This window comes from Oculina patagonica, chromosome 3 (assembly GCF_052425735.1).
Source record: "Oculina patagonica isolate OP01 chromosome 3, crgOcupat, whole genome shotgun sequence".
Classification (NCBI taxonomy): domain Eukaryota; kingdom Metazoa; phylum Cnidaria; class Anthozoa; order Scleractinia; family Oculinidae; genus Oculina; species Oculina patagonica.
The window spans coordinates 19,039,927-19,066,830 of NC_135760.1; the positions used below are offsets into that span (position 1 = coordinate 19,039,927).

At 40.5% G+C, this 26,904-nt stretch overlaps 2 protein-coding genes across 2 annotated transcripts; one reads left to right on the plus strand and one right to left on the minus strand.

Annotated features, from left to right (window-relative positions):
• Window positions 1-2,134: 2,134 nt before the first annotated feature.
• On the minus strand, window positions 2,135-26,560 carry LOC144647021 (voltage-dependent calcium channel subunit alpha-2/delta-3-like). The gene is made up of 16 exons (XM_078506765.1): window positions 25,843-26,560; window positions 24,068-24,225; window positions 22,552-22,704; window positions 20,858-21,151; window positions 19,921-20,049; window positions 19,034-19,259; window positions 17,747-18,003; window positions 17,168-17,312; window positions 10,085-10,438; window positions 8,545-8,780; window positions 7,880-8,038; window positions 7,145-7,333; window positions 6,156-6,365; window positions 5,526-5,736; window positions 4,083-4,221; window positions 2,135-3,215 (listed from the first exon to the last, which is right to left on the minus strand). Exons 1-16 carry the CDS (start codon window positions 26,128-26,130, stop codon window positions 2,848-2,850), a joined length of 3,516 nt encoding a protein of 1,171 aa, XP_078362891.1. The 5' UTR covers window positions 26,131-26,560; the 3' UTR covers window positions 2,135-2,847.
• Window positions 12,590-16,423, plus strand: LOC144645699 (prostacyclin receptor-like). The gene is made up of 3 exons (XM_078505248.1): window positions 12,590-13,678; window positions 15,216-15,421; window positions 15,774-16,423. Exons 1-3 carry the CDS (start codon window positions 12,899-12,901, stop codon window positions 15,940-15,942), a joined length of 1,155 nt encoding a protein of 384 aa, XP_078361374.1. The 5' UTR covers window positions 12,590-12,898; the 3' UTR covers window positions 15,943-16,423.
• Window positions 26,561-26,904: the final 344 nt, after the last annotated feature.

A 26,904-nucleotide genomic window follows, 5' to 3' on the forward strand; every position in this document is an offset into this window, starting at 1 on the left:
TGCTAAACATATAGAGTGTAACGATTTGATTGGTAATTATGTTTGACGTTGCCCAAAATCGCTTCTGGGAGCGAGTAACAAGTTAAATTGTGAAAAACATTATGCTCTTTATTGATTATGCTAATTAGGATTATAGGATGTGTATGTCACGTTTTCTTTTTCCGCTCGATAAATCAAAATGCAGACACCTTTTCCGTGACAGTTGCCACGAGAAAAGAAAACTACACCTCCTCATTTGTAACTCCGAATGGCTTCATCGCCTGGTTTCGAAAAAGCCGACATAGCCTGGGGCGCGAGAAATAAGTGTCTCTGGGGACACATGATTTGATTGGCTAGATTTTTAAGAAAGATATTTGAAATTTAGCCAATCAAATCAACATTTTTGAAATTCCTTTGCTGTATTGGATTTTATTATCAACTTGTTTCTCGTACCCCAGGCTCTGCCGGTTGAGAGGGACAAGCGGCCCTGGGGACCAGAATGTAGCCACCAACAAATAAAACTTTGTCCCGGCTCCTTCTCGGCGTTCAACGAATGGGCCTGAAGCAGTCGGGTTTGCAACTTTGCATGAAGCTATTAACTGAGTGTCGTAAAACCAAAACAAAAGAAATCACTATGGTCAATCAAAAAGGACGCAGGCAATCTGTTGAACCAATCAACACTCAAAGCAAATTCATTCAGCCGGCCCGAAGCGTGGAAAACCCTGACCCCCGACCAAAGGCAGTGGCGTCTTCTAAGGGTTTTGGAATACCCTCAATAGCCGATTCCCTCTATAGCGCGCGCCTGCAGGGAATCACGGTAGTTGTATTCATCAAACCATGCGCGAGACTTAGCAACGGTGCACGTTTGTGAGTCTCGCGCATGATTTGATGAATACAACTACCGTGATTCCCTATAGGCGCGCGCTATAGAGGGAATCGGGAATTACCATACTGTGCACAAATACTTGGTGAAATATACCATTTTACAGCGATACAATTATAATAGCTGCACTAAGAAATAAAGCAAATCAAAAACCTATATCCGTGCATAACAGAAGAAAATCAAACATAAACCTCTACGCGGTGAAGGCTGGCCGTACAGTCTCACACTGCAAACGGCCACAGATTACAAACTCAGATCCCACGACACACTGTGCACCACAAACCCGCCCCCAATCTTCGCTCTGTGCTGGCAAAATAGTAATTTATGCTAATTCAGGCTTATCATAAATTACGTTTACTTTCGACACTCAGTGAGAACACTTTAATTTAGTGGAATCGAATCTCTTAATTATAATGACAGCAAAAGCATTGTACGCTTTTTTCCAGGGTTCTGTACATTTATTACCATGATTTTAATGTACATAATGTATACCGTATAAAATGATTGATCACTTATAGGCAATAAATTGGATTAAAATATTGCATAACTGAAATCAAGTACGAAATTATATTAATGGTGCATTAATAATAAGAATTGAAAGGATATTAATATTTTATTGACTTGATCACGATTTGGTTGTTAATTGTTGCATAATTTGTTATAACTTTTAATTTATTCACTACCTCGATATTTTTCTGTTTGATACTAGCGGAGCCATCTTTTAGTCTAGGGATGGACTGCACAAAAAAGGGGAGACTGGGCTCTAGTAATTGGACACAGCCTAAGCAATACCAAATTTGGTTACTGCCCTCAGCGTTATTTCCCAATAGGCTCCATTCTTCATCTTCAACACATCTTTAGAGTTTAATCTTTGGACTAAAATACTGCAGGACTAAAATAATTGCAAGGAAATCCTGGCAAAATTAAAACCTTTTAGGCTCATGACACAATGGTATCGTAAGTGTTTAACTCAACACTAAAGGAAACGTAGAAGTATACAAAAAGACAACGTTTCTTTTTATGATTAGTTTATCGCAAATTGCAGCGTTAACCTTGCTTTATGAGTGATTTTTATATTCAGTTTACTCATGTTTACCTATAATAATTACTAAATATTTGTTTTCGAAGATTAAACGTCGCCCAACGTCGCCCGCTTACTGATTCAAAACTCGTGCGCTTTTTGATGTCCAAGAATGATTAAAAACTTAATTCTTTCTACAATTTAATATCCTGTCAAGCAGGCAGGTGATGAGAAAATAGAAAATCATCAACTGAGGGATATTGTGTTGTTTCACTAACAAATTCTCACAACGAACATGAACAGATTCATATGACGATAAGTAGAGAGAATTGATATTTCAGGAAGTTAATCATTTTAAAGGGACTGTATCACGGATTTAAGCCAAATTTAGGCCTGGGAAATGACCATTAAATTCGGTGAAATATAAAAATAACATCTTAAAACAGTGAAGGTACATTTCAATAACACAGCAAACACAGAAGAAGGTACGGATGGCCAAAAGTAACAAAGATTGAAACGGATTGCAATATGGGTTTTTGAAATATTGTTGGGCTGAACAGTCTTCAAAGTTAGTCTTGTTTGCTTGTAACTTGAAATTCTTACGCCCGGGAGACACATTTGGTTGCAATGAAGCTATGGTTTTGTCATTTAGATCCATAGAAGTAATTTCTTTGCAAACATTAAGCTTCATAGCAAGTATTTGGAAAAACTTAATAAAATAAATTTAACTCAGCCGTGACACAGTTCCTTAAAGTAAATGTAGTAATTGCAATGTGTTGCTGATTGTTTTATAGACATTTGTACAGTATCCTTCGCAATAAAAGAAATCAGCGTCAACAATGAATGAATAAAAAACTGTAGTTGTGAAATCACCATAAAACTTCATTTCAATATATTACATGTGAAAATCAAAAATAGATTAAATTTTCATAGAAAACACGATAGTTTAAGATTGCTAAATAAATCATCTCCATTTTATAATGACAATTAAGGTAGCTACAAAGAGTTGAAGAAGGCTGGGTGTCGTTAAAGCGCTAGATGCATTGTAGCTACACTTTATATGCACGTTTTTCAGAGCCGGACATTTCTCTTTCTTTTTAAGACTTGTTTCGGTTTCAATGTGTGCGCATGTGCCGTTCACGATGCGGAACGCGCCTGCGTCAAAGACTCTGTTGCTGATATGACAGTTGAAGTTGTAAAAATACGATTGACGGTACTCGCTCCAGTTCTCTATCACCAGCAGATATAGATTGGTCCTGGGGAGAGCCGAGAGAAAGAAGTTCCCGGATCGACAGGGGCCATCCACTGAGTCAGCAATTATGCCATCTGGACCTTAAAGAAAGGATTAACATTATCTTGAGTAAACCATAACAAATTCCTAAATTTGATTTTTCACAAAATTAAAAAATAAACAGCACTCGATGAAAGTACTACTCAATAGCTTTCATTTGAATGGTCACAAAGTGGTTTTTAATCCATAGACTTATAAGTTTCAACCACCTTGTATAGCTTTACAAGCATACTTTTATTTGACTGGTCCAGTACAATAGGATTTTATCTACAGACGTGGGCAGCAGTATGGCACACCACAGAATTTAGATTACAAAACAGAGCAAAGTATAAAAATTGGTCGAGAAAGGGTGAATTGAGGACGAGCTGAAAAACTGCAAAAGATTTTGTGTGTTCTTTTCTTCGATAGTTGCCAAATCAAAAAGATCGGTGTAATTAGTTAAGACTGCTTCATGAGTTGCCAAAACTTGGGCCGTTTGTCAATCATTTTTCACAATTTAAAAGATGTAAAGTTTTTTTCGAAGCCTTGTCACTCAGCAGTACAGGCGCTTAATTCCACGGAAGCATCAAGCAGCTAGGAGTTTGCTACTCGCCTTTAATGGGACACCCTGGCATTTTGTTAGATCCTTAACAATCCGACGGTACCCATTTACACCCTTGCGTGGAGAGAGGGACTTGGGGGGGAGGGTAAAGAAACTTTTCCAAGAACACAACACAGTTCCCCTTAGCCAGAGTTCGAACACCTTTTCCTTAAAACCAACGCATTACTAGGTCATTGCGCGCCCTAAGGATGGCGCAATAAACACAATTTTGGGCCTTGTGTCCATTGCTTGACGGTTTTATCGATCAGCTGTGTGCTCGCCCCATCCCACCCCTCTGCCACGTCCAGAAAAATTTCATAAATCTTACCAAGGACCCCATCGTCCGATGTGTAACCTACAACGTCTTGAATGCAGCCATACTCGTTTCTGAATGGTGGAATTGGTCCTCTGTTTTTGTAGTAATCATCTTCTTGTTCTGGTGTCTTCACAATACCTTCTAGCGTTACCTACAAGAACAATTTAACGCTTGTCACACAACACAACAAATGGAACTGTTATACGTGACACACCCAACTAGCGTCCTGTCAAAAAAAAAAGGGGGATCAAGTTAAAAAAGGCGCGGGTACCACTTTTTTTCCACTCGCCATTCTTCGCGCTAATCCCAACAAACTAAACGTCCGGGACAGGCTCTCAAGAAAAGTCGACATAAATGTTGGGATAGGGAAACAAAACTTGGTTCGAGAAAACGGCGAGGATTTTCCTCGAGAAATCAAGAGTTAAATTTCAGTATTCGACTAAGGGAAAGGAAACGACATTTTGTTTGAGAAATCGGGTGGTTAAAGAAAGCCAGATTCCACTGTATTTACAGTCGAATCTCGATAACTCGAACCTCGAAAGGGAAATCGAAAAAGGTTCGAGTTATTGAGGGATTTGAGTTATCAAGGGTAAAATTATTAACACCAGGAAGGAATTCTAAAAAAGATTCCAGTTAGCGAGAAGTTCGAGTTACCGAGATAAACGCTTTGCATGATCCGGTCACATGGTGAAAAATCAGCCATGCTGCGACGCAAAACACAGTGTGGCATTCAGAACAAAGCGACTCGCACTAGCTTCACCTTCCTTTGTTTTGGATTTCCTGCTACGATCTTGCGGCCCGTTTGACACACTAATAAAGCCACATTAAAGGGGCAGTAAGTATCATGGCGATTTTGATGCATTTTCGCCATAACGGAGCTTAAATTATGCCTCAATTGCTTCACTCATCCACAAGATGCGCAGAGAACACCAAGTTGAAGATATTACGTGAGTATTTGAAAGGTGAGAAAAATGTATTTAGTTTTTATCGATTTATCCATGACACATGGGCAGAGTTTGAAAACGTCTGCCAGACGTTTTCAATTTTTGTTTGAAATCTCATGCTTGTATAACTCATGATAATACATCTTTTGTTACTTTAGTGGACTGTTATAGTCATTTTTAACAAAGCTAAACCATTATTTTAAAGTTTCCATTTACAGTTCAATCCCGATAACTCGAACCTTCAAGGGAAATCGAAATAGGTTCGAGATGTCGGGAGTTCGAGTTATCGAGGGTAAAATTAGTAAGAAAATGACCTGAAGGGGAATCGAAAAAGGTTCGAGTTAGCGGGAGTTCGAGTTCCTGAGGGTTCGAGTTATCGGGATTCAACTGTATATCAATATTTCTTTTGACTTTGACTTTTCGAAGTGAGTCTCGTGATACTTCCCCTTGAAGGTTTCTTTCAGATCAGTGAGTAACAATGCAGAGTGAAAATTGTTTAGTTTTAACTTACTTTAGGTGCATAGGGAGACACGCTGCATATTCCCTGGAAATCAACCCGCTGATTCGGAACAAAGAACTTGTGTTTTGTGATCAGCAGTTTCATGATGTCACCCTCTTTTCGTCCCAGGCTCACTCGTTCATATTCCCGCGCGTCTGTAGTGCTCACGAGGAGGAAGTCTGGGTCAGTGACCAAATTGGCCAAGTTATCCACCAAGTAGCATCTAAAAAGAAATCCAAAATTAATGCAAACAGTTCGAGATTTTTTGTTATCGCATCGGCATAAATTTTTATTGAGACACTGCAAGTTGCTCTAACTGGGTACAGAAGAAAACTTGATTTTGGCAGCATTTTAAAGGAATCCGAGCCGAGCTCGGAAACGTAAGTCTCCCGCCTCAGGTCTGTCCATATTGTAATCCAGTTCCATCCTCGTCATCGTAAGGGATTTACACAGTATTTTTGTTTTGTTTTTTTCTTTTTTTTCTGTTAGTCATCCTTACTTCCTAACGGGTTTCTTTCATCTGTTGAGAACTGTTCTACAAAATCAAACCAATATTTATGGGTTTGCATAATCTAGGAATGTTTTTTGGGGGTGCCGCCGGCGGTTTTTTTTTTCTTTCTTTTAGTCGAGTGATGACAATACCTTGTTTGACACAGATGCTCGCCATCAGGACATGTGTAGTTCATTCCACAAGATCTCGCCTCCCCTGAGCTGTTGAGAAGCCCGTACACACGACGATGGAAGTCATTGTACAGGATATCTAGAGCTGTGACTGCTTCCACGCGATCCCCTGCGCACAAGGAACGGTTACCAGTGTAAACACGACATTTGCCTGAAATACACTGAGCGTCCCTGGAGAGTGAGAGGAAAACGCACAATTCTAATGGTGTCAAATACAACGGAGGCATTGAGATTTCATTGACGAAAATATAACCGATCTGCCCCTTCGAGGCTTCCCGCACAATTCAGTACAATGATGTTTACTTTCTTTAGAAGACGTCCAAGAATAACACCTTTGCCGCTAACGCTGAAAACTTTACATGTAGTTGCACTTTGAGAGGCCAACTTAAATGGCTGCGCGACACAGTATGTGTAACGCAGTAAGTCGCGATGAGACATTGAAACAGAGCATGACAGCGTGCCATAGTGTGACCGTTATATTACTATGCCACAGTGCGGCATAATGTATAAACACTGCATAACGCAGTTCGGCTCAATGTGGCTGTGTGTGATACACTGTGAAACTCGGACAGTGTGACAAAAAGGTAAAATAATGTTATACAGATAACAATGGCACGGTGTGGCAGTCACGCAGTATGGCACAACTTGACGCAGTGTGGCACTTTACTATGGGCAGTGACAGATTGTGAGACAATGTGCTTTTGTCTGTGTTTTGATACGAAACCAGGCCAAAATTTTAAAGCTGTACTAGGGGGAGGGTGCAGTTCCCTTATAAGTAATGGTGTATTAATGGGTACTAGCGAACTAATGTAATGGACTAGCAACAAAAAAAATAAAAAAAAAAAAACCATCCCATCCTTGTCGCTTCATGCTACAGAAACCGGGATAAGCTCCATGTTTTTTAGGCTGGACGCATATTTTACCTTTTAAATCAACTATACGTGCCATACCTTGTACAGGGGCATCCTCCCGGCAGATTCTCCATGCTGTCACAACTAATGTTGGAACCGTTTTTGGGCAGGCCTTGAAAAACAGCTTCGGAAATCGTGATTACTTTCCCAATCCCATTAGCGTCCATGTAGGCGTTCGACACGGCTGCTTTGGACGGGTTCACAAGAGCTCGATGATACCACGGCCGCCTAAAACGTCAAATGAGAGAACGCTGTCAGTGGGTGCACGCTAAAAGGTTGCTATTCTAAATTTTTTTGGCAAGTTTAAGGTGGCTCCGCAGATATTTCGGGCGCACGCGTCCATGACAAACTCAAGCTCAACTTTTTCGGCTTCGACACGATGATCGATTATGAAACTTTGAGAAAAATTTCACTTGTCATTCAGTAATAACGCTTTGTGCGTATCACCTTCGAAATTACGCGGAGAAGTCTCATATGGCTTGTGTACAGCCATCCCACTCCGCGATTTTTTTTTGAGCGGAGCGGGTCGGCTGTACACAGGCGTCGTCTCATAGATTCGGTTTCTGATTGGTTTATTTTTCCCGCTTGGGCTTGCTTTGTTTGCAGAGGTGACTAAACGATCAAACATTTGCTCGTGAAGGAAAAGGGTGAATAAAATGTTGGTTTTCATTTAAATGCTATGTTGATAGCGGCCGCTAAACGGTCAAACATGCCCTTCCAACATGGTGTTGGACGAAAATGTTTCAGAAAGTCATCTCCTAAAATATCTCTTACTTCGTTGGATCGAAGTTCCTTCTTGAGCGGTGGCCTGGGTAGGAGCGGAAGATGCCACTCTGGGTTCCTATGTACGTCCAGGGTACGTCTTTTAAAATCTCACTCGAGCGATTGTTCTTCCAAATGTCTTCAATTAATGATGTGATCTCTACATCGGGTCTACAACAAAACAACAGCCACAAAAATTATGCTTAAATTAATTCCAGTAGTGGACTAAACTGATGCAAAATCTCACTAGCCAGAAGGCCATTTAGTTAAAAAGCAAACCCCAGACTGGACCAACACTCAGGGTCTTAAAAACAATCGAGGAGAAAGTGCTGCCTTTTAAATGACATTTGCAAATGGGTAGACGTTCTAGTCTTCTCGGATAAGGACGATAAACTGTAGGCCTCGATTCCTGCATCTTCACTGTTATGATCAGCAATGTTCGTTAAACAACCCACACTTATCGCAAAGAGTAGGGCACGAAGTTCCCGGTGTTGTGATTTGGTGCCTGTGTCTGTCAAGGTCGGAGTGGGAATGCTCGGAGATATTAGCTATGATAATGCCACTCTACAAATCGAAGGGCAAAGAAAGTATTCATATTATATCATTCGTATCACAAAGCAAAGCCCTTCTACTGGGCAAACTCGTGTAATCTTCTACGTACAAGAACGAGGTCTTACCTGACAGAGGCCCGGAATCGCCCTTGAGGACAGCCAATATTGTCGCCTTTCCCGTTCAGAAAGCGATGTGCCTCAATCGTGATATCACTGTTATTTTCCCTGAATAGAAACGTGTTGGGGCGACAGTACGTCTTTGGGCCCAGCATCACCGTGGAAGCGTTGAATGTTACGGGAAGGTCAGGATAGAAAGACAAATTGTACCGTACATTAAGGTCTGTATACAAGTCACCGAACACCTGCAATGAGAGATAACACAGTTATTAACCCCGTGACAAACGGTTAATAAAACTCAAAAAGATGAAAATTTGATTTAAGTATCAAACAAGTCATCAGTGTATTTTGCGCGCTTTGGATCGTTTACCGTACCCAAATTCGCAAGTAGCCAATCAGAAGCGCGATCTACTGTCCTAATATCCTACGATATCAAGTCACTGACCTGATATGCCACCATATCACGGTCACTTTGAAGTAAAGTAGTGTTACCGAGCGATGAATTGAAAAGATGTTTTACCAATAAAACAGAACCTCGTAATTTAAATTTAGCTGGTGTTAAGCGATAGTAAAAGGAGAAAAACTTTCCCGCCAAAACTAAACTTGAGCGCGCTCGCCAATTGCGCGATGATTGCCGACGAGTACTGAGAAATTCAGACTGATTCAGACTGAAACAATGGAGTTGGAATTTCCACATTTTTAGCTTAGATGAAAAAGAGAAGAAACCAAACAAACGAGTGGAACAGAAGGCAGAAGAGGAACTTGATAAAAGTGTTGAAGAACAAAAAGGTATCAACACAAGCAGGTCAACACAATTTGCACTACGTACCTGGCAAGCATGGCTTCAACAGAACGTTAAATATAACCGACTTTTTGGCTGAATTTGGGTACGGTAAATACCTAATCGTACCCTTTTGTCGGCTGCATATCAGGCTCGTTTGGTCTTGCCATGGGTATTTTGGCTCGACTGCGTCTCGCCAGAATACGAACCATGGCTCGACCAAACTCGCCTGATATGCCGCCGAAGCGTACCAAAAAGGTACGATTAGGTATAAGTATACGTTTGATGCAGATAAGATGATTCAGCACTTCCCTCATATGTAGCACATATCATAGCATAAATCCTGTTTATAAGGTTGATTTGCTCCTTGATACGTTTCTCTGCTTTCAGTTTTCTTTAAAGCTACGGCCAAATGGTAAGCACTCCAGTTTTCACGCCGTAGATGATATAAACATGCTTAACTTTACAACAAGACAACTATTGCTTTTAGAGGAGTTAAATCTGCACCACAGAGAAGAAGAGAAGAGCCGAACCCGGCTCTTTTTGTGTATTTGCGTGTAAAAAGCCGATAACTTTTACAACGAACATCTAATGGATTGTGTAAAGATTTCACAAAGAAAAGGAGGCATTTTACACTTGACCACACGGTATGTCTTGTAGACTAGACTGTCTGGCAATAAACATGGCAATAAAAATGTTCACTTCACCTTCACCCCTACACAATACCCATATTCGTTTTTGTTTATTTTTCGGTCTTGCTCTTCTTACCTGTTTGACTTGAGATGAATTGTATGACTCGATGTTAGCGTAATAATTGACCGGGATTTTCGATCCACGCGGCGGTGATGCTGGCCTGCGGTAATTTTCATCCGAGTCTGCGAGATTGAAAGCAAACACGTACTCCGAGTCTTTGATTGACGTGTAGTAATAAGTGGAGGGTAGCGTGACAAGCATCACGCCATCTTGGAAGTCGCCTTTTGGAATGCTTCTGATAGCGTCTTCGATCCGAAGGTGGCCGGTTTCGCCATCCATCATGGATTTGGCGACCGAGTTAAACTTCACTGGTTTACCGTTACGCTGTTCAAGGGTGCTAATTGGAATGAAGATTGGGTCATCTACGAGCTGGTAGAGAAAAAACAACAACAAAAACAGAGATCAGAACACAACATGCTAATCTAACATGAACAGTTTTACAGACTACGAGAAGTTAAAGATTTTTGAGCGAGAAGCGAACAGAGAACGACAACTATGGCTCCCCAAAAATGTTCTCGCGGATATTATTCTCGCAGGATATCTATGCGGGTTTTTATGTCGGTATCCTAGATTTATCTGTTACTGCTGGGACTTTAGAAGGAAACACAAGTAAAAGTAAAAGTTGGTCGTCGTAGGTTCTTGTTGTGCATGTGAGGTTTTCGTGCAATTTAAGGCCAGTTCATTGAAAAGCAGCTCATATGACTGCTCTGCAACTTAGATGTAACAAGGCCTAACAAAGTAACCCGTTGGAACGTGACCCGTCAGATCTAAGGACTGACTGGCCGGCTTTTTATAACATTTCTGCTTTAAGCGAACCGCCTCTACCAATAATACACAAACTGTACGAATGTCCTTTTCCACAGTTTTTTTTCTTTTGTAAAGATGGAAGATAGCTATATTCAAGTAACGTTTACAACGGCGCCCGCGCTACACGTAGCCCGCGGTTACGTGTTCGCAGGTACTAGGTATTGGCCTTCCTTCGTTCAATCCGTACGTCACGACCTTGAGCCAGAAATATTCCACTCTGGACCTCCCGCTAAGTGAATAACCACCTAACACGAGGTTCTCAGTTAATTTTCTAAAAGCATTGGGTTGCATAGAAGGCCGGGTTTGAAGGGCAAGTTTGATCCAATTTATTAAAGACAGGAATAAATTGTCTCACATCCAACCAGCCTATAACTAATTTAATTGCCTGTAACTTTAACATATCTTGCTGTCACTTCCCTGTCACCCCCCTTCACCCTGAACAAAAACTACCATCAAAGTTCCCTTAGCTATCCAATGCGACCTGGCGTTTCCTATGATCCCTTACAGAACACCGAAAAAAGGACGCATTTTCAAAATGACACAATTTGTCAAATTCCTCAACCCAAACGGCAATGCTTGGTGTCAAACGCTTGTGGCATGCCCTGGCGGGGTAATGAAATTCCATATCTGCTGAGATATGAGTGAAATAAGTACGACAAATTGAAAATAAAACAGACTGTAAGTCTTGATAAGCTATTTCCTTTGCGCAATTTCAGTTCCCGGTTTGAACCTGATATCTATCTTTCAAGTCTGTGGATGAAACTCTAGTGTGCGACCATTCGAATGAAAGCTACCGAGCAGTACTTTCGTGTGGTACTGTTAATTATGCTGTACAAGATAGATCTAACTTTAAAGTCTGTGGATGAAACCCTAGTGTGTGACCATTCAAATGAAAGCTATTGAGCGGTACTTTCATGTGCAAATGTTCATTGAAACACAGGAAAATGTATACAATTGCCCTTGTTTGTTTTGATACGACAGCTGCACGCATTTTAATAAACACAAAATAAATTTGTTTTGACCAAGTAAATTGAGATCGCACCTTTTTCACAAAAGCTATTTAACGAGCAAAGGGCAGGGCGACGGCGATTTCGATGCAGCTTTAAAATTTAATTGGTAAATAGCGAATTGTTTTCGTCGACTTTTCAGCCTTTAAATTAACTATTCATAACTAGGCGAGAAAAGGATGAATAGTAATTAAATAGAAATTCATCTGTACACAATTCTCGAGTAGAATTACCCAGAACAAACACTACTTTGTCATAGAATTGAATTATTTTAATGAATAGGGATAATTTGGTCTGGGTATAGAATTCACCCACAGAACTAAAAAAGCACCCGCTAATATTACTTCCAATATTTCACTTAGCACCGTATTTGTTATCGTAACCCACTCGCTGGCTTTTCAATTTCCTGATTCGTAACACAAATAATAGAATACTTAAGTTGTATATAGTCGATTTTCTTTAACGGTGTTAACATAAATTTCCTCAAAAATTGAATAGTTTCATAAATCTTCCTTAGAAAACCACATGCGAATTCAGACCGCAGGAAAATTAGCGGGGAAATAATAAATAAATAAAATAGCAAGAAAGCGGTTGCCATGGGCGAATAAATAAGGCAAGACAAACTAAACAGAGGAAGAAGCCTTGATTATGTAAATTACGTCGGCGTTAAAGAGGAATTTCCAACTGGTTAGCAAGTCAATGAAAAATTTAATACAAGCTGATCAAGGTTACCTGATATCACACTGGAAAAGTGCGAAATACACAAAAGCGCTTTTCGGAGTCAAGGAAAAAACTGTGACGGAACACAACTGTGTGAGGGGGTTTTAAACCAATCCGGAATCGGCAGGAGATATAAGGTTACTAAGAAAGGTAAATTAAAAAAAGTCAATACAATATAAAGATCCGCTCTTCAAGGCATGAAAGAAAGGCAGGGAGGCAGCAGATTAGACGTGAATATGGCCCGAGAAACGATACTTCACGGAAAACGATTGAAGAATTCAACCTCTTAAGCAGAATGACAACAAGTTTCTCAAACGATGTGGATTCTCAGATCACTGGAGAAGCAATTATTTTATACATTTTGACGGTGACGGGGATTGTGGCCAACGCGTTCGCCATTCTCGCCTCTGCAAAGCTTTTAAAAATGCAGCCACTTAGCCCGAATGTTTTTGTGTTAGGGCTGTCGTGCGTCGATTTAATTTCACTGACTTTTTTCTCTATACCGTCGTGGTTGTTCTACATCAACGGCGAATGGCTCGGTGGAAAACAACTCTGCGATTACCAAGGATTTGTGTTTCTGTTTTCGACGCTTTGTTCGGCGTTCTTAGCTACGTCCATGGCTGTAGACCGCTGCATAGCTGTAACAAAGCCGTTTTTCCACCGCAAGACCATGACGGTGAACAAGGCAAAAGTTCTTATTTTAGCAGCCATAGCCGCTTCTTTTGTCATCTCATTTTTCCCGATTTTATCGTTTGGAAGCTTTGTGCAAAACTTAAGCGGTTCTTTCTGTACAGTCAACTGGTTCCCGCAAACTTCCTCGGACAGCGCGTTCTGTGTGTTTTACGCAATTCTTGGTGGCCTGCCGGCCATTGTTGTTCTATTTTGCAACATCACGGTCATTTGGGAATTGTTTAGAAGCAAGCAAAGACGAGTTTCTGTGACGAATATGATTTTGCCTGGAGCTCGGCAGATGGCTCAGGCAAGGAACTCTGAACGAGAAGACACCGAAACACAGTTTTCAAGAACTATGGTGCTTATTTCTGTAGTTTATCTATTTGGATGGATTCCCTTCATGGTGAGATATAACTTCTCATGTTTTAGCTTCATTTATGTCTTTTTAATGAATGATTGTACCGAATTAAAAAGCAAATTGAAACAGGTCTAAACCTTAACTTGTCAAAATCCCGCGAAATCCGATAAAAAAAAATTACATACAGGCGTAAAAAGTTTTTTAGTACACTGTATTAATACTATTAAATTCACGATAAAAGGTTTCTGAGCGATCAAAGAACAATTTTATCAATTTAAAAATCGCTTTAAATATACAATATACCAGCAGCAAAACTATAGCAGCTTTTCTTCGGGCACCCTGCAGGTTTGCTTTGTGCTTTTTATTTACTTTGACTACTGTATAGAGATCAATTTACATTATTATGAATTTGATAACTCCAAAATAGACTACACTGAAAGAAGACGTCCGCCTCTTTTGATGTTTGGCAAATAGAGGAACGGAAAAAGTTGAAAAGCGGAAACTCTTTCGTTTTGAAACCGTCTGCAACACAATTCTGAGTCGATAAAACACATTTAACCTTTGATCGGGCGCGTTTGGCACTATATCGATAGAATTGTTTCAATATTGCAAAGCTACAAAATAATTGAGTGGCATGACTAATTCAATATCTTTCTGTAGCCATGTTTTTTGGATATATCTTAAGAAACCGCGTAAGACTAGAGGCAGTTTATTTTTGAGCAAGACATTTTGAGCCCAACAATCTTATTTAAGATTTTTTCCGATTAACAAAATCGTTTCTAAGGACCAAGAACTATGGAAAATTTTTCGGCTCGAAAATTTTTATAAATATTGTTCACGCTTTTTTAATACACCTGTGAACGTCTAATTAGAAATTCCGAACTGAGAACGCTTATCGTATGCAACTTTGCTGTATTGCTTTTCTAAAAGCATTTGATAAAAAAAAAAAACAATGGAAAAATCCTTTTAGCTGACAACAAAATAAGTTAACGAAAATTGTCCCTTTCTGTGAGAAGTTATCATTAAGGGTAAATTCTAACCACTTCCGGCCAAGAAATGTCGGTTAGAAATTTAAATATCATGTCAGTTTTAGCGTAGTTGTAGTTTTATTGCCGTGCTTTTTACTTTGTTTAAGACTACAAATAGAAGTCGAACGCGAACATAAATGAAAAAAAAAAAAAAAACTCGAAGACACTGTTTATGTTACGCCAAATTCTCGATAGTGACACAAAAGAAATGCATAAAAACAAGTTTATAGGAGAAATACTTTTTCAAACATAGGAAGCGTTAAAGAAACGCGAGTTTCAGTTTTGAGTTGTTGCTGTATTGAAGAACAGTTTTCGATTTACTGTCGAAAGCAATCTTGTTTGCTTTGGTTTTGCGTCTTCCGAGCTCAGCTATTGGTTCAAAATACTCGTGCAACTTGATACAACCAATGAGAGCAAGCACATTCTTTTCTTAGCCAATCAGAGCAAAACCAAAACCAGTTGTGAATTGGGTTCCTGACTTTTCCCGCGCTTAGCGCGGGCTGCAAGGTTTTAACGCGTGCTCTGATGGGCTGATTGCCGTCTTTGTTTTTCAGGTCCGTCTCATTGGCAACGCGTTCTACAATTGGCGCAACAGTTCCGCAGATCTTCTCGTCTGTTGTTTTCTGTTGCTGAACTTTATCGCTGATCCCTTTATGTACGTTTTAACTCGCAAACAATACCGTGAAGTGCTAAAGATGATCTTTTCCTGCCGATGCAAAGGGAGATTGGACGATCGAGTATTTCCTCTCGGCAATCAGAGGTAAGAAAAGCGAAAGCAGTCCTTAATTTGGCAATTGTAAATCGTAATTTATTTACACAGAAGAGATGAGGAGCTCGTTAAGACGTGCACGTGCATTCAAGATCGAAGTGGAATTTGGAGTGATGGTTTTTGAGGAGGGAGGAAAACTCGAGAACCCTCGGAGCAAGAACGAGAACCAACAACAAAGTCTGCCCACATAAGGTACCAGGCCGGAATCGAACCCGGGCCACATGGGTGAGAGGCCAGCGCTCTCACCACTGCGCCACCCCTGCTCCCCTAAATCCTTTTTTCGGGTAAACAATAAATTGTTTCTATCGTGCTTAATTTTGACATATTCCATTTATAATTTCAGTCAACATCCCAGCATATCCTCGGCCAGCTTGCAGGCGTTCTGTTTCTCTGGGAATGAACAGCAACTAAACGACTTAAGAGAAATTTTGCAGAGTACATCGCCTTACCCGCAAAGAACAGAAGAGAGAAACAGACGAAGGGACATAATTGGAGTTCTTCAAACGATCTAGTTGTTTAGAAATAGCATGAATCACTACTTGCAGTAACCAAACGATGGCAATTCTAGAAACAGTGTTCCGGGCTCTTTCGCCGTTGGCATCGCCTTCTACATGACGTCAAATCCCTACCAGGCTCTGCTCCTTCTAGATGTTTAAGAGTAGGCTTGACACCAGACCCCATCTCTGACTTATTACCGAGCACGCGATTTACAACAGGGAAGTTGCTAAGAAACATGACGTATAATGATGACGACAAGCTGACGTCACAACTCCCGGAGTGCCCGTGCTATTTTCTGCCTTGGAAACCATTCGGGAACTTCAACGAGGATCGATTTGCGAAATACTGAATTTTCTCTCTTGATTGAAAACTTTACGAGTTTCAATTGGACAATGAAACGACTGATCCTCTTTAAAACTAGAAATTACGTTGTATTGTAATAATTGCTGAAGACCAAAACATAAAAAAACTGCAAAAACTGATTAAAAAGGATGGTCTACGTTAAATTAACGATGTGAGGTAATTTAGTGGTTTAACCCTTTAGAGCGCATTTCAATTGAGTGTAGAAAGTTGCCCAGTATTGGTTTGATTTTGCTATTCTACGCCTTACGATTAGTTTGAAAAAAACTTGCGCCACTTGATCATTCAACTTGATGCAAAACCACTTGCAACTTATATTTGCTTCGACATTTTTATTGGTTTAATGCGTTGTTTACATTTGTTCTGATTGATCAATATTGTGATCACTTGGCAAGGAGAATTTACAAGTCGAACTTTAAACTTCTAGTGTGAAGTACAGTGGAACCCGGGTAAAACGAAATGCCGAGCGACTGGGATTCGTTATAGCACCTTCGTTATAAACGGGTTCGTTACATCATTCTATGCATTAACTATTACTGGGCTGAAGACTATCGTTCGTTATACCGGGATGTTTTGTGAGAGGCGCGGTAGCCTAATGGTTAGAGCGTTGGACTATCGGATCGCAAGACACATTACTCTCATAGTGCCTCTCTCCACCCAGGTGTATAAATGGATACCGGCGAACTAATGCTGGGGAAGTAACCCGGCGATGGACTAGCGTCCCATTCAGGGGGAGTAGAAATACTCCCAGTCGTTTCATGTTACAGAAACCGGGATAAGCTCCGGCCTGATTGGCCACTAGGCCCGACGCAGACTTTACATTATCTTATATACCGGGGTCTTCGTTATCTCGGGATTTCACTGTAAAGGTTTTCTTACCTCACTACTTGGTCGTAGCAGCGGGTGAAAGATTGTTTCTCCTCCTTCATTCACCAGAAAAGCATACACTGAACCCCACTGGTCATTTAACAAGATGTTCTCGATTTCCTCCAAGGTGGCATCAATACCAACCACGCCGATTGTCCTGGAGAGTAAAATTATCAATTACTAAACTCAAGAGTAAATTGCATGTGTTCGCCCCGCTCACTGCCTTACAGTGAAAATGGGGTGGGGGTGGAAGGTATCGATATTTTAAGATATTTTGTCACGCAAGGTCACGTTATTTTTGGGCTATACAGTCGCGTCCTGTCACGCTATTTTTGACAATAGTGGTCTTAAAATCGTAAAAAACAAAAAGGGTCTTAAAAAGCCAAGCGTGACTTAGCCGAGAGTGACAGCGACTAAGCGAAGCCTGACGTGACTCAGTCAAGGGTCAGCTTAGCCAGCCTAGTGCGGCTTGGCCAAAGAGCGCTCCTAACCGTTGAAAACATTTCGTGAAACACTTGCGCATTCCTACCCGTTGCAAATATCTCGTAAAACACGCGCGTATTCGCACAAGTGCAAAACAGCGTGACTCACTTGTTCGTGACTTTGCTGATGACTGGCATGGCTACCGTGACCATGAGTCCCAGGCCCGACGCGTCCAGGTACGGAGATGTCCACGTGACATTGCTGATGCTGATTGTGTTGGACGCCAGGAAGCTATAATAATCTTGCATCTGAGAGATGATATTTTCTTCATCAGTTAGTTTCTTCATAAAGCCCTGGTTGTCGCAGGCCAGTTTGCCTGGGAATTCTTCGCTATCGTCATCAGTTAGGTACGAGAAGATTCGAGTCTGGAAAGGAATAAATGAAAGAAAAGAACAATCGCTGGGTTAGTTATTAAAGAAAACCCGGGAGAAAGAAAAAAACAGTTGATCTCTGTCACCGTGGAAGAAAAAACACTTTGTTTATAAGCATAGAACGGCTGACAGTTTGAGCGTTGAGCACTGGCCAAACGGTAACGCAAGTGGACGCAAGTTCAACTTGCGAACAGACTTGCGTTGGGTGGCCAAACAGACACGCAAGATGAGTTGCAAGTGCACGCAAGTTAGCAAAGAGTCATTTAAAATGCTACGAGGTGCAATGCAGTATTTGAAGGAAACTGCAAAAAATGCGTTGACTTGCGATGGGTGGCCAAACGGAGAAAAAACTTGCGTTGACTTTCATGCAAATTTGATCTCGACCAAAGTGAATGCAAGCGTACGCAGGTACACTCAAGTCCTGGCCAAACGGAGACGCAAGTGGATCCAAGTTTTCAACTTGCGTCTACTTGCGTTGTTGTTTGGTCAGGGCTTTAGGCCTAGGAAAAACAAGAGGCAAAACTTCAATAACTTTAGATCCAGGCGGCATTGCGAAAGCGTGTTAGCAGTAATTCCTCGATATTGTATTAGAAATGAATTCAAATTGACGCTTATCCAGGATTAGCTTCACCAGCTTTGAACAACAAGACCTGCTTTAAAAAAAACAAATAAGCAGTTTATTGTCTAAAGATTCATTGTCCATCTAAAACGCAGTAGTTGTTCCGTGACTAAAACAGAGACAAGGCTTTCTCGTGATTAGAAGACGGTTGCGTGACATATCCACTTGCTTTGCTATCCACTGCGCATTGCGTTACCACCGTCCAGTCTTCGTCGTATGCTTCACTTACAAACAAAAAGGTGATCAAGCCATCAATCTCGAGAGAATCCCTCCGCTCTCGAACTGCTCGTTTCTCGGAACAGATTTAACGTCTCGGACAAACATCCGCGCACATTTTTGCGCGCCAAATGGATTTTACAATTTAAACAACGTTCAACACTTGTACACCGCAAATTAATAACTCACCCTGGGGCCCATGTATCGATTCCTGGCCGCCACCTCATCCCATACATCATTCCAGTCGTATTCACATTTCTGCCCTGGCACATAACCACTCCTGGTGTAGGATCCTGGGCCACAGCGCACAGGGTCCCCATCATTATTCTCGCCATCTGTAGCAAACACAATAATGCTCTGACATCCAGTCCTGGCACTTCCTTGAAGCAGTTCGAAGGATAACTTGAACGCTTTTCTGGGAAAGTAAACGGTAAGAAAATTAGTTAAAGGGACTGTGCACGTGTCATGGCTACGCTTTTAAGATTTGACAAATACTTCCTGTGAAACTTAATGTTTACGAAGTAATTACTCCTATGGATCTAAACGACAAACCCATAGCTTCATTATAAACAATTAATCTCCCGAGGCGTTATAATTACCGGTAAAAGTTTAAAACCTGAAAAGAGATCAACTTTGAAAACTGTTCAGCCAAACAGCATTTCAAAAACCTATATCACAATCTGTTTCATCTTCTTGAATTTTTGTCCATCCGTACCTTCTTTTGAGTTTGCTGTGTTATTGAAATGTTCCTGTACTGTTTTAAATAGTTATTGTTATATTTTATTCAATACGGATGGCCTTTTTCTTAGGTCTTAAATTGGGTAAATTCCGTGACACAGTTCGTTTAATCCCGTCTCATAGTCGTACTCGGAACTAAATGTAAAAGTGATCGACTGTCCATGTTCTCGTTACAATACCAATACTCTGTCCAGTAAACATGTAAGGAGAATAAAGAAGACCATCAACTTAGGGACATTTCCTCAGTGGAACACAACATTCTTAGAACTAACATTACAAGAAATCTACGGCGATCAGTGCAGAGGATTGATACTTCAATCGATGGTCTTGACACTTACTTTAGCTCGCTTGTTCCTCCGGCCTTCAGATTATCAATTTTTTCAATCAAGTCCTTTCTGTGAGAAGTGGATGCCGGTACAAGTCGGTTCTGCTGGCAGCTGAGCACTTCAGTTTTGTATTCAAACCACCTGAAGTTCATCAATGTTCAAAACATGATTACTATTAGTGCTTACTAATTAGGGAATCGTTAGAAGACTCCGTTCAATGCTAGGAATCAAGCGATACGTGGTAAAGTTTTTCAAACATTCGCGGTGCTTTTATCGAGCCGTTTTTATAGGATTTTACAGACGATGTATATGAAACTTAAAACGTGATCGTTTTCTTCCCAGCACTTCAGTCCTCAAAGTCAAACTGGATCAGAAAATTGTTTTAGAAATGTTCTAATATACCAGGTTCTAGTAGATGAAAAATTTAGGACCCAAATGTTATGGATAAAAATTTGTCACTCCATTCCAGTCCCCCCCCCCCCCCCCCCCCCCCTCCCATATTAACACCCCCCACATTTTACAGGGAATATTCCATAGTGGCGAAGCACATTCTTGTCAGATTTCCAAACTGTATTAGCAAAAAAAAAATGTTACTAGCTGCCTCAAGATTATAATAATAGCCCCCTCCATACATTCCGATGCATGATTCTCAAGTCGCAAAAATGGACAAAGCCAAGCTAAGCTGTTTATCAAGTTGGAAATGCTGCAAGATACATATCCTTCCCTCCCACAAAACCCCAAAATTAAATTACCTCTTATAAGAATGGGGCGCTTATTGGAATAGGGGGGTTTTTTGAAAAAAAAAATATTCGAAGGGGGGGGGTTTTTTGGGGGGGGCCCCTTTTTGGGAGGGGGGGGGAAAAAAAAAATATAAGGGAGTGCTAAATTGAGAATTAAATTGACTCACTGTGGTAACAGAAGAGCATAGAAGATATGTTATGACACTTACTTTCCAACTTCATCCCAGTGACTCTCATGGCCACAAATGACATTCACATAATCTTGCTTTGTCAGCGTATTCAATACTGTCTTTGCCACTTGTTTGGCCATGTGGAACTTTTTCCCTTTCATTGACAAGCTGCAGTCGAGGATGATGACGATATCTTTAGGGCCTGAGGTAGCACCAATGTACCAGGGCCTCAATCTGGGATCATAGTCAATATGGAAGCCAGCAAAGTTTAAGGACCATTCGCGGGTTGGGTACGTTCTGAGGAAGCCCTCGATTGAACCAAAATTTTGCCACCTGTAAGAAAGTGAACAGAAGCGGCCTATGAGTATTTCTTGTTTTACTTGGATATTTAAAATCTCAACTCATAGGTCTGCAATGCCACAATGCATGTAGAGAGCTGGATAATTGTGCCAACACTTGACAACAACAACTTACAATCTTTTATGTACAGGGGCGGATCCAGGAATTTATGAAAGGGGGGGTTGTAAGGGCGTAGATGGTGAGTGCCGTGCCGCTTGCGCGATCTTGTAGGAGGGTCAGGGGGCATGCCCCCCGGGAAAATTTTTTCCGATTTTATATCTTTAAAACGCCATTACCAGCATTCCAGAGACTCAAAAAGCATTTGTGAAGGTTTGATGTAAAATCTGGAGGTTACCTTATTTTTCAACCAGAAAACGAAAATAAATTACGCATGATAAAGAGGGACAGCAGTAACAACGATAGTTATTTGTCGTTTTTCTACATGCCTCATTAATCGAACAATGTAGCCTGAAAGAGTCTTCTTGGATGAGCTATTACAAAGCCCCCGCATATATATCTCGTCTACCTCGAGTCTCTCAGAGTAACGCACAACAATAACAGTGAGATCTGAGAAGCGCTCTTAAGACAGTTTCATGTGCGAAAAGGACCGCTCAGCTTCCGCACTACTGATTGGTAGGGTGCATGCAATATTAAGAAGACAATGGATGTTTGGAGAAGCATTCTCGTCACAGGCACCAAGTACTAGAAGAAGATTTCTTGGAAGTTCCTTCTTTGCTGACTGCCACTTAGCTTGCCATCTTCGCAAACTAAAGAAACGATTTACTCCCCACTCAATTTTCAAGACGATGCCGTAACAGACGCACTTTGTTAAAGAATTGCTCCGGAACCGACGCTATTCTAGTTGTTGGTCTTATTGAACAGTCGCGAAATGTATATTATCTTTTTTTAACTTGACAATCAGTCAATTAATGGATCGAAGTGAAACAACTACGTATGAAACAATTTAATGAAGAGTCAAACAAATAAAAAAATTGCTCAAAGGGGGGGGGGGGGGGGTTGCAACCCCCTCAACCCCTCCCCTGGATCCGCCTCTGATGTAGCACATGATCGGGCCGAATTGTGAGTGCTGTTGTCTCGAGTGTTTTCTGCCAAAATGTGAAAATGTCTTGCTGGAGTTTCGAAAGTGTCGAATGCAAAATGGGAAGAAAAATGCAAAAAACAGCCCATGATTCTTGGGAGAGAGTTTTGGGGGAGTGAAATCTAATCCAGGCGAGTACTTTCTGAGATTACTCGCCCAAATAGCAAGTGCTCTCAAAATTGAGTTTCCAACACTGCATTATACCTTTTTCTTACATTAGAGAGAAAATGTGGGGTTAATGCCCTTGAAACACCTACTATTCTTATCTGATCAATTTACCATACAATAACAGTACCTTAGTTCTGGATCATTCTCTAAATTTTCCTTAAACACATTATCCAGCAGAGATGACCAAAACACAGCTTCAATCAACTTTTTGTTGTTTCTGTCGACCTGATCAGAGATTTTCACGGCACTCTTGCTTGTACTGACCTTCTGCTTGAACAACCTGAGTGTTAGAAAAGAAACATCTGTTAAGCCGGGTTAACACACTCCTCAGGCAATTTTTTGTGACAATTTTTATGTGACAAATATATTTGATTGTGTAGATGAAACAACAATAATTATTATTTGTCAGCAGTCAAAAGTTTAGTGTGCCAGTTATGACCTTGGACAGCAGGAGATATGCACAGATAAATGCCTGCACAGTTCTCAGTGGTAGTTTGGGAGATTTGGGACCACATATGCTGACTACAGCACACTGTTTGATCAATGAGTTATTCCAGAAAAAATCCATACTGCCCATAGTGATGGCTTTTGGGAAACTCTCATGGGGAGGGGGAGGGGAGGGTTTTCAGCCTAAAAATTTCTCCCTTGGTGGTTATTTTTAACCATATCCTAATGTTGTATTTTTTTCCTTCAAAAGTAATGCCTTTGAAATAATTCCATTTTTAAAAAGGTGACCGGAACTATCGTGACTGCCTAGCATTACAACTGGAATTCACATTAAGTAGTCAGATGATTGACAAGTGAAATTGATATAGGAGATGTACACGTATTGTGAAATACCGGTAGATAGGTTTTGAGAAGAGACAAGAGTGCAAACAACACGAGGATCGTGAGGGCAATTATTTTGTATATTTTTGCTTTACTTTCGTTTAACCCAGGAATTGTCTATACATTGCTAATGCTTTTGTGTGCTGTACAACTTCAGGACAAAGGTAAGTAATAATCTTTCAAATTTTTACATTTTTTAATTAACAGTACCTTAAAAAATTTAAAGGCTTAAAAAAATCCGAAAAGATATCTGGGTGGGAGAGGGGCTGGTAGACTTCAAAGGAAATCTGGGCATCTCCCCCCACCTTTTAGGGGGCGGAGATGTTTTTCAGAATAATCTAATGACAGAACCACTGTTCAAAAGGATGGCCCAAAGAGAGATACTGTTGTATTACAGAAAAAGGAGTCCACAGGACCAGATCAGGGGAAGATGCAGGGGTTGCACCCCCTGAGATGACCTACTTTCTATACATCGGTATTCTGCAGTAAAGTCAGATGCCACATAGTGGTGCAGCCCCTCCTAAGAAAATCTTGGATTTGCCCCTGACCCAGACGAAGGCCATATACATTTTAACAAAAGAGTGGGAGCCTGGTGGGAGGGGGGGCAAAGCCCCCCTAGAATAGTATTCAAATTACAGTACTATATGATAAAACTTTCAAATGAATGGCCACCTTCAGCTGTTCATTACAGTCACCCCCCCCCCCTCCCCTCCCCCTTTCTCAATACAGTTCCTGCTTAGTATGAACCCCTTGTTCTTCAGTTCCTATGCAGTGTTTATTCATACAGGTTTTGACTGTGTGAATAATTAACTTACGTGTTAAACTCCAGATCATCAGGCAGAGTATCTATTAAATCCGAGTCTGCATAGTACTGTAGCCCCAGTTGCTGCAGTGTAGAAACTTTTGCCATTTTCTGAAGAGTTTTGTTGGTGTAAAACTCATCATGATACTTAGCAACTGCCTCTGCAACTTTCTATTGCGGTGAACAGAAAAAAACAACAACATTAATCAACACTCCCATTTATTTAAATTATGCAGTAAAGCTCTCCTCCCAGTCACCTTAGATTTTAATTGGACTATAACAAAATACAATCAGGTCACCACTTCACAAAGGTCTGGAGTTTTTGTCTCAACCATAGGCTGATCTATTTTGTTTACTCTAATTGAAGACAAAATGCCCCCAACATTACACTCACATCACAGTATGCAGAAAAATAACTCATGCAAGAAAACAACTTCTCATGGGAAGTATGGCTGGTTGTATTAATTCCTTGTCCTGAAAACATACCGCGCCAAAGGTTTTGGTATTCAATGAAGCTTATTCTGGACACGTAAAATTTCCAGGAGCAGTTTAATGGTGCAAATTAAAGATGTTCATGATTTTGGTCATATTATTATTTTAACATAAAAACAGTGTAATATTTTAATTTCCATTTTAAAAACACTTAACATTTGAACATAATAAATGTTTTACCCGTGAGAGAGTCTCTCTGATCTATATTTTGGGAGCAGAATAAATGATGGTATTTCCAGGTTTTTCCTCAATTGTTCTGAATAAAATATTTTGGGGAAACAATCAGAATAGACCCAATGTATCTTAGTAATAACCCCTCAGGGGCGGTGATTGGAGAAGCGGCTGAAAGATTGCGAAACAACAGGGCCGAGAGCCGAGGGCACTGTGAAGGGAGGACACCAGCATATCCCCAAACACCACAAGCAGAAAAGATACAACCTGTTATTTCTTCTGCGCTACCTCGGGTAAAAAGGAAAAAATTACAGTGATAATCCTGGCATAACTACGGTTGAAACAAATGCAAATCAGATCAGTTAACATAATTTTTCTAATACCGTGATTTGATTATAAAAGGTGACTTGTTCGTTTGTTTTGTACTTGTCTATAAAATTGGGCGACGGATATCTAATCGAACGGGGTATATTGCCCGATACCCGTCGTCTGATTTTGTACCACGTGATGCATTTTGTCCAATGAGTGCGCGCGAAAATTAATCGGTGGGTTTTAAACTGGTATATGATCAAATCCCAAAAAATAAAAATATTCAGACAAAAAAAAAGAGTGGAAATACAACATGTAAACTCCAGGAAATATTCAACTCTGGGCTATAAATTTTGGTTTTTCTGAATGCCCATTTTAAATGTATGGTAATTAACAAGCACAACTAAGACCAATAAAAATTAATGCTTGACAGGAAATTTTTAATTATTTTTTGGCTTGAAATCTAGTCCAATTCCCAAACACCTTGCAAGATAATTCTCGACAATTAATAAACTTTAATTTTGTGCAGAGCAAATAAGATTTAATAGAAAAATACGGGAACACCCAAAAAATAATAAAAAATGGAAACAATAACAGCTTCTGGGGCGAAAAAACAACAAACCCCCTTTGAGTGAGTCGCTAGTCAAAATACATTTAGCAAAACAACAAAGGTCAAACTCAAACTTCTAATTTGCTCTAGCTGCCAAAGCGAAGACTGCAGATTGCATGGAATCTTCGCGATTAGAGCTAGCATGTAGTGTAATATTTATATTTCATAGACCAAAACAAATTCTAACATAACAAGTTCTAACATACCCTTGCAGTATTTTCCTTTTTGACAAAATAATTCCCAAGCCGCGATTTCACCGAGTTGATGGTATCAAATCCACTCTTTTCTTCTACTGTATAATTGGCACCGTCGTACAATTTCTGAAGTTCGCGCGTTTTCAAGCCTTCCTCGGCGAGTTTTAGAAGATAGCTCTCCACTTGTGCTGCCCAATTCTTCACAGTATTCTTGTTCAAAGATCCTCCGGCGCTAAGCAGTGATACTTCGAAAGTGATCGCCAAAAATAACACAAAAGAACAAGAGTAAGTGGCCCTCATAATTCCAACCTCTCAACTTTCGCGCGACGGGAAAATCACAACGATGCGCTATTGATCCGTTCCGGCAAATCTCCTAGAATGCCTTCATGAACTATATTAGAAAACCAAACAAAGGTATAATCCACGGTGAACTCAAAATAAACCTTTTCTTCGCCTTCACAGCTGTTGCAGATCGATTGAAATAAACCGCTCCCAATTATTCGTACAGTAATTTTCAGTCGCCGCCGGAGATATCGTAGGTAAATGGCACTTTCATCCACCGATTTTTCCGTTGGTTCTGAATGGAGATCTTTTGCTGGGTTAGGCCAAGAAATACAACACTATAAAGAACAGAAGTTGCAGTTGATAAACTCAGGTTTGGCCGAAGAAAAGCACAAATACAACTGCATCTTTGTGCAAACAAGGTATGCAAATTCATCAATGGTATTGACTCCTGCGTGACATCCGAAACCGGCGCGTGGTCACGAGACAGCAGATCCCCCAGGGAGTAGGACAGGGTGCAAATGCGTACAACTCCGACCCCATGAAGGGGTAGGGGGTAGCAGAGACGGGGGAGCATTTTGCTCGAATTAAATTTCTTTTATTTTTTATTTTTATTTCATTGTAATATATAACATGTTAAAAGGCCTGTTTTAACTTGTAATGGTTTTATCTGGCACTGTAAATCGGAGGTATAAATGTCAAAACGGTCTCTTTTGAACCCTTTTAAGGGACGGGCCATTATTTTTTTGGAGGGGGGGGGGGGGCATGAAAAATATTGAAAAAAAATTGTTT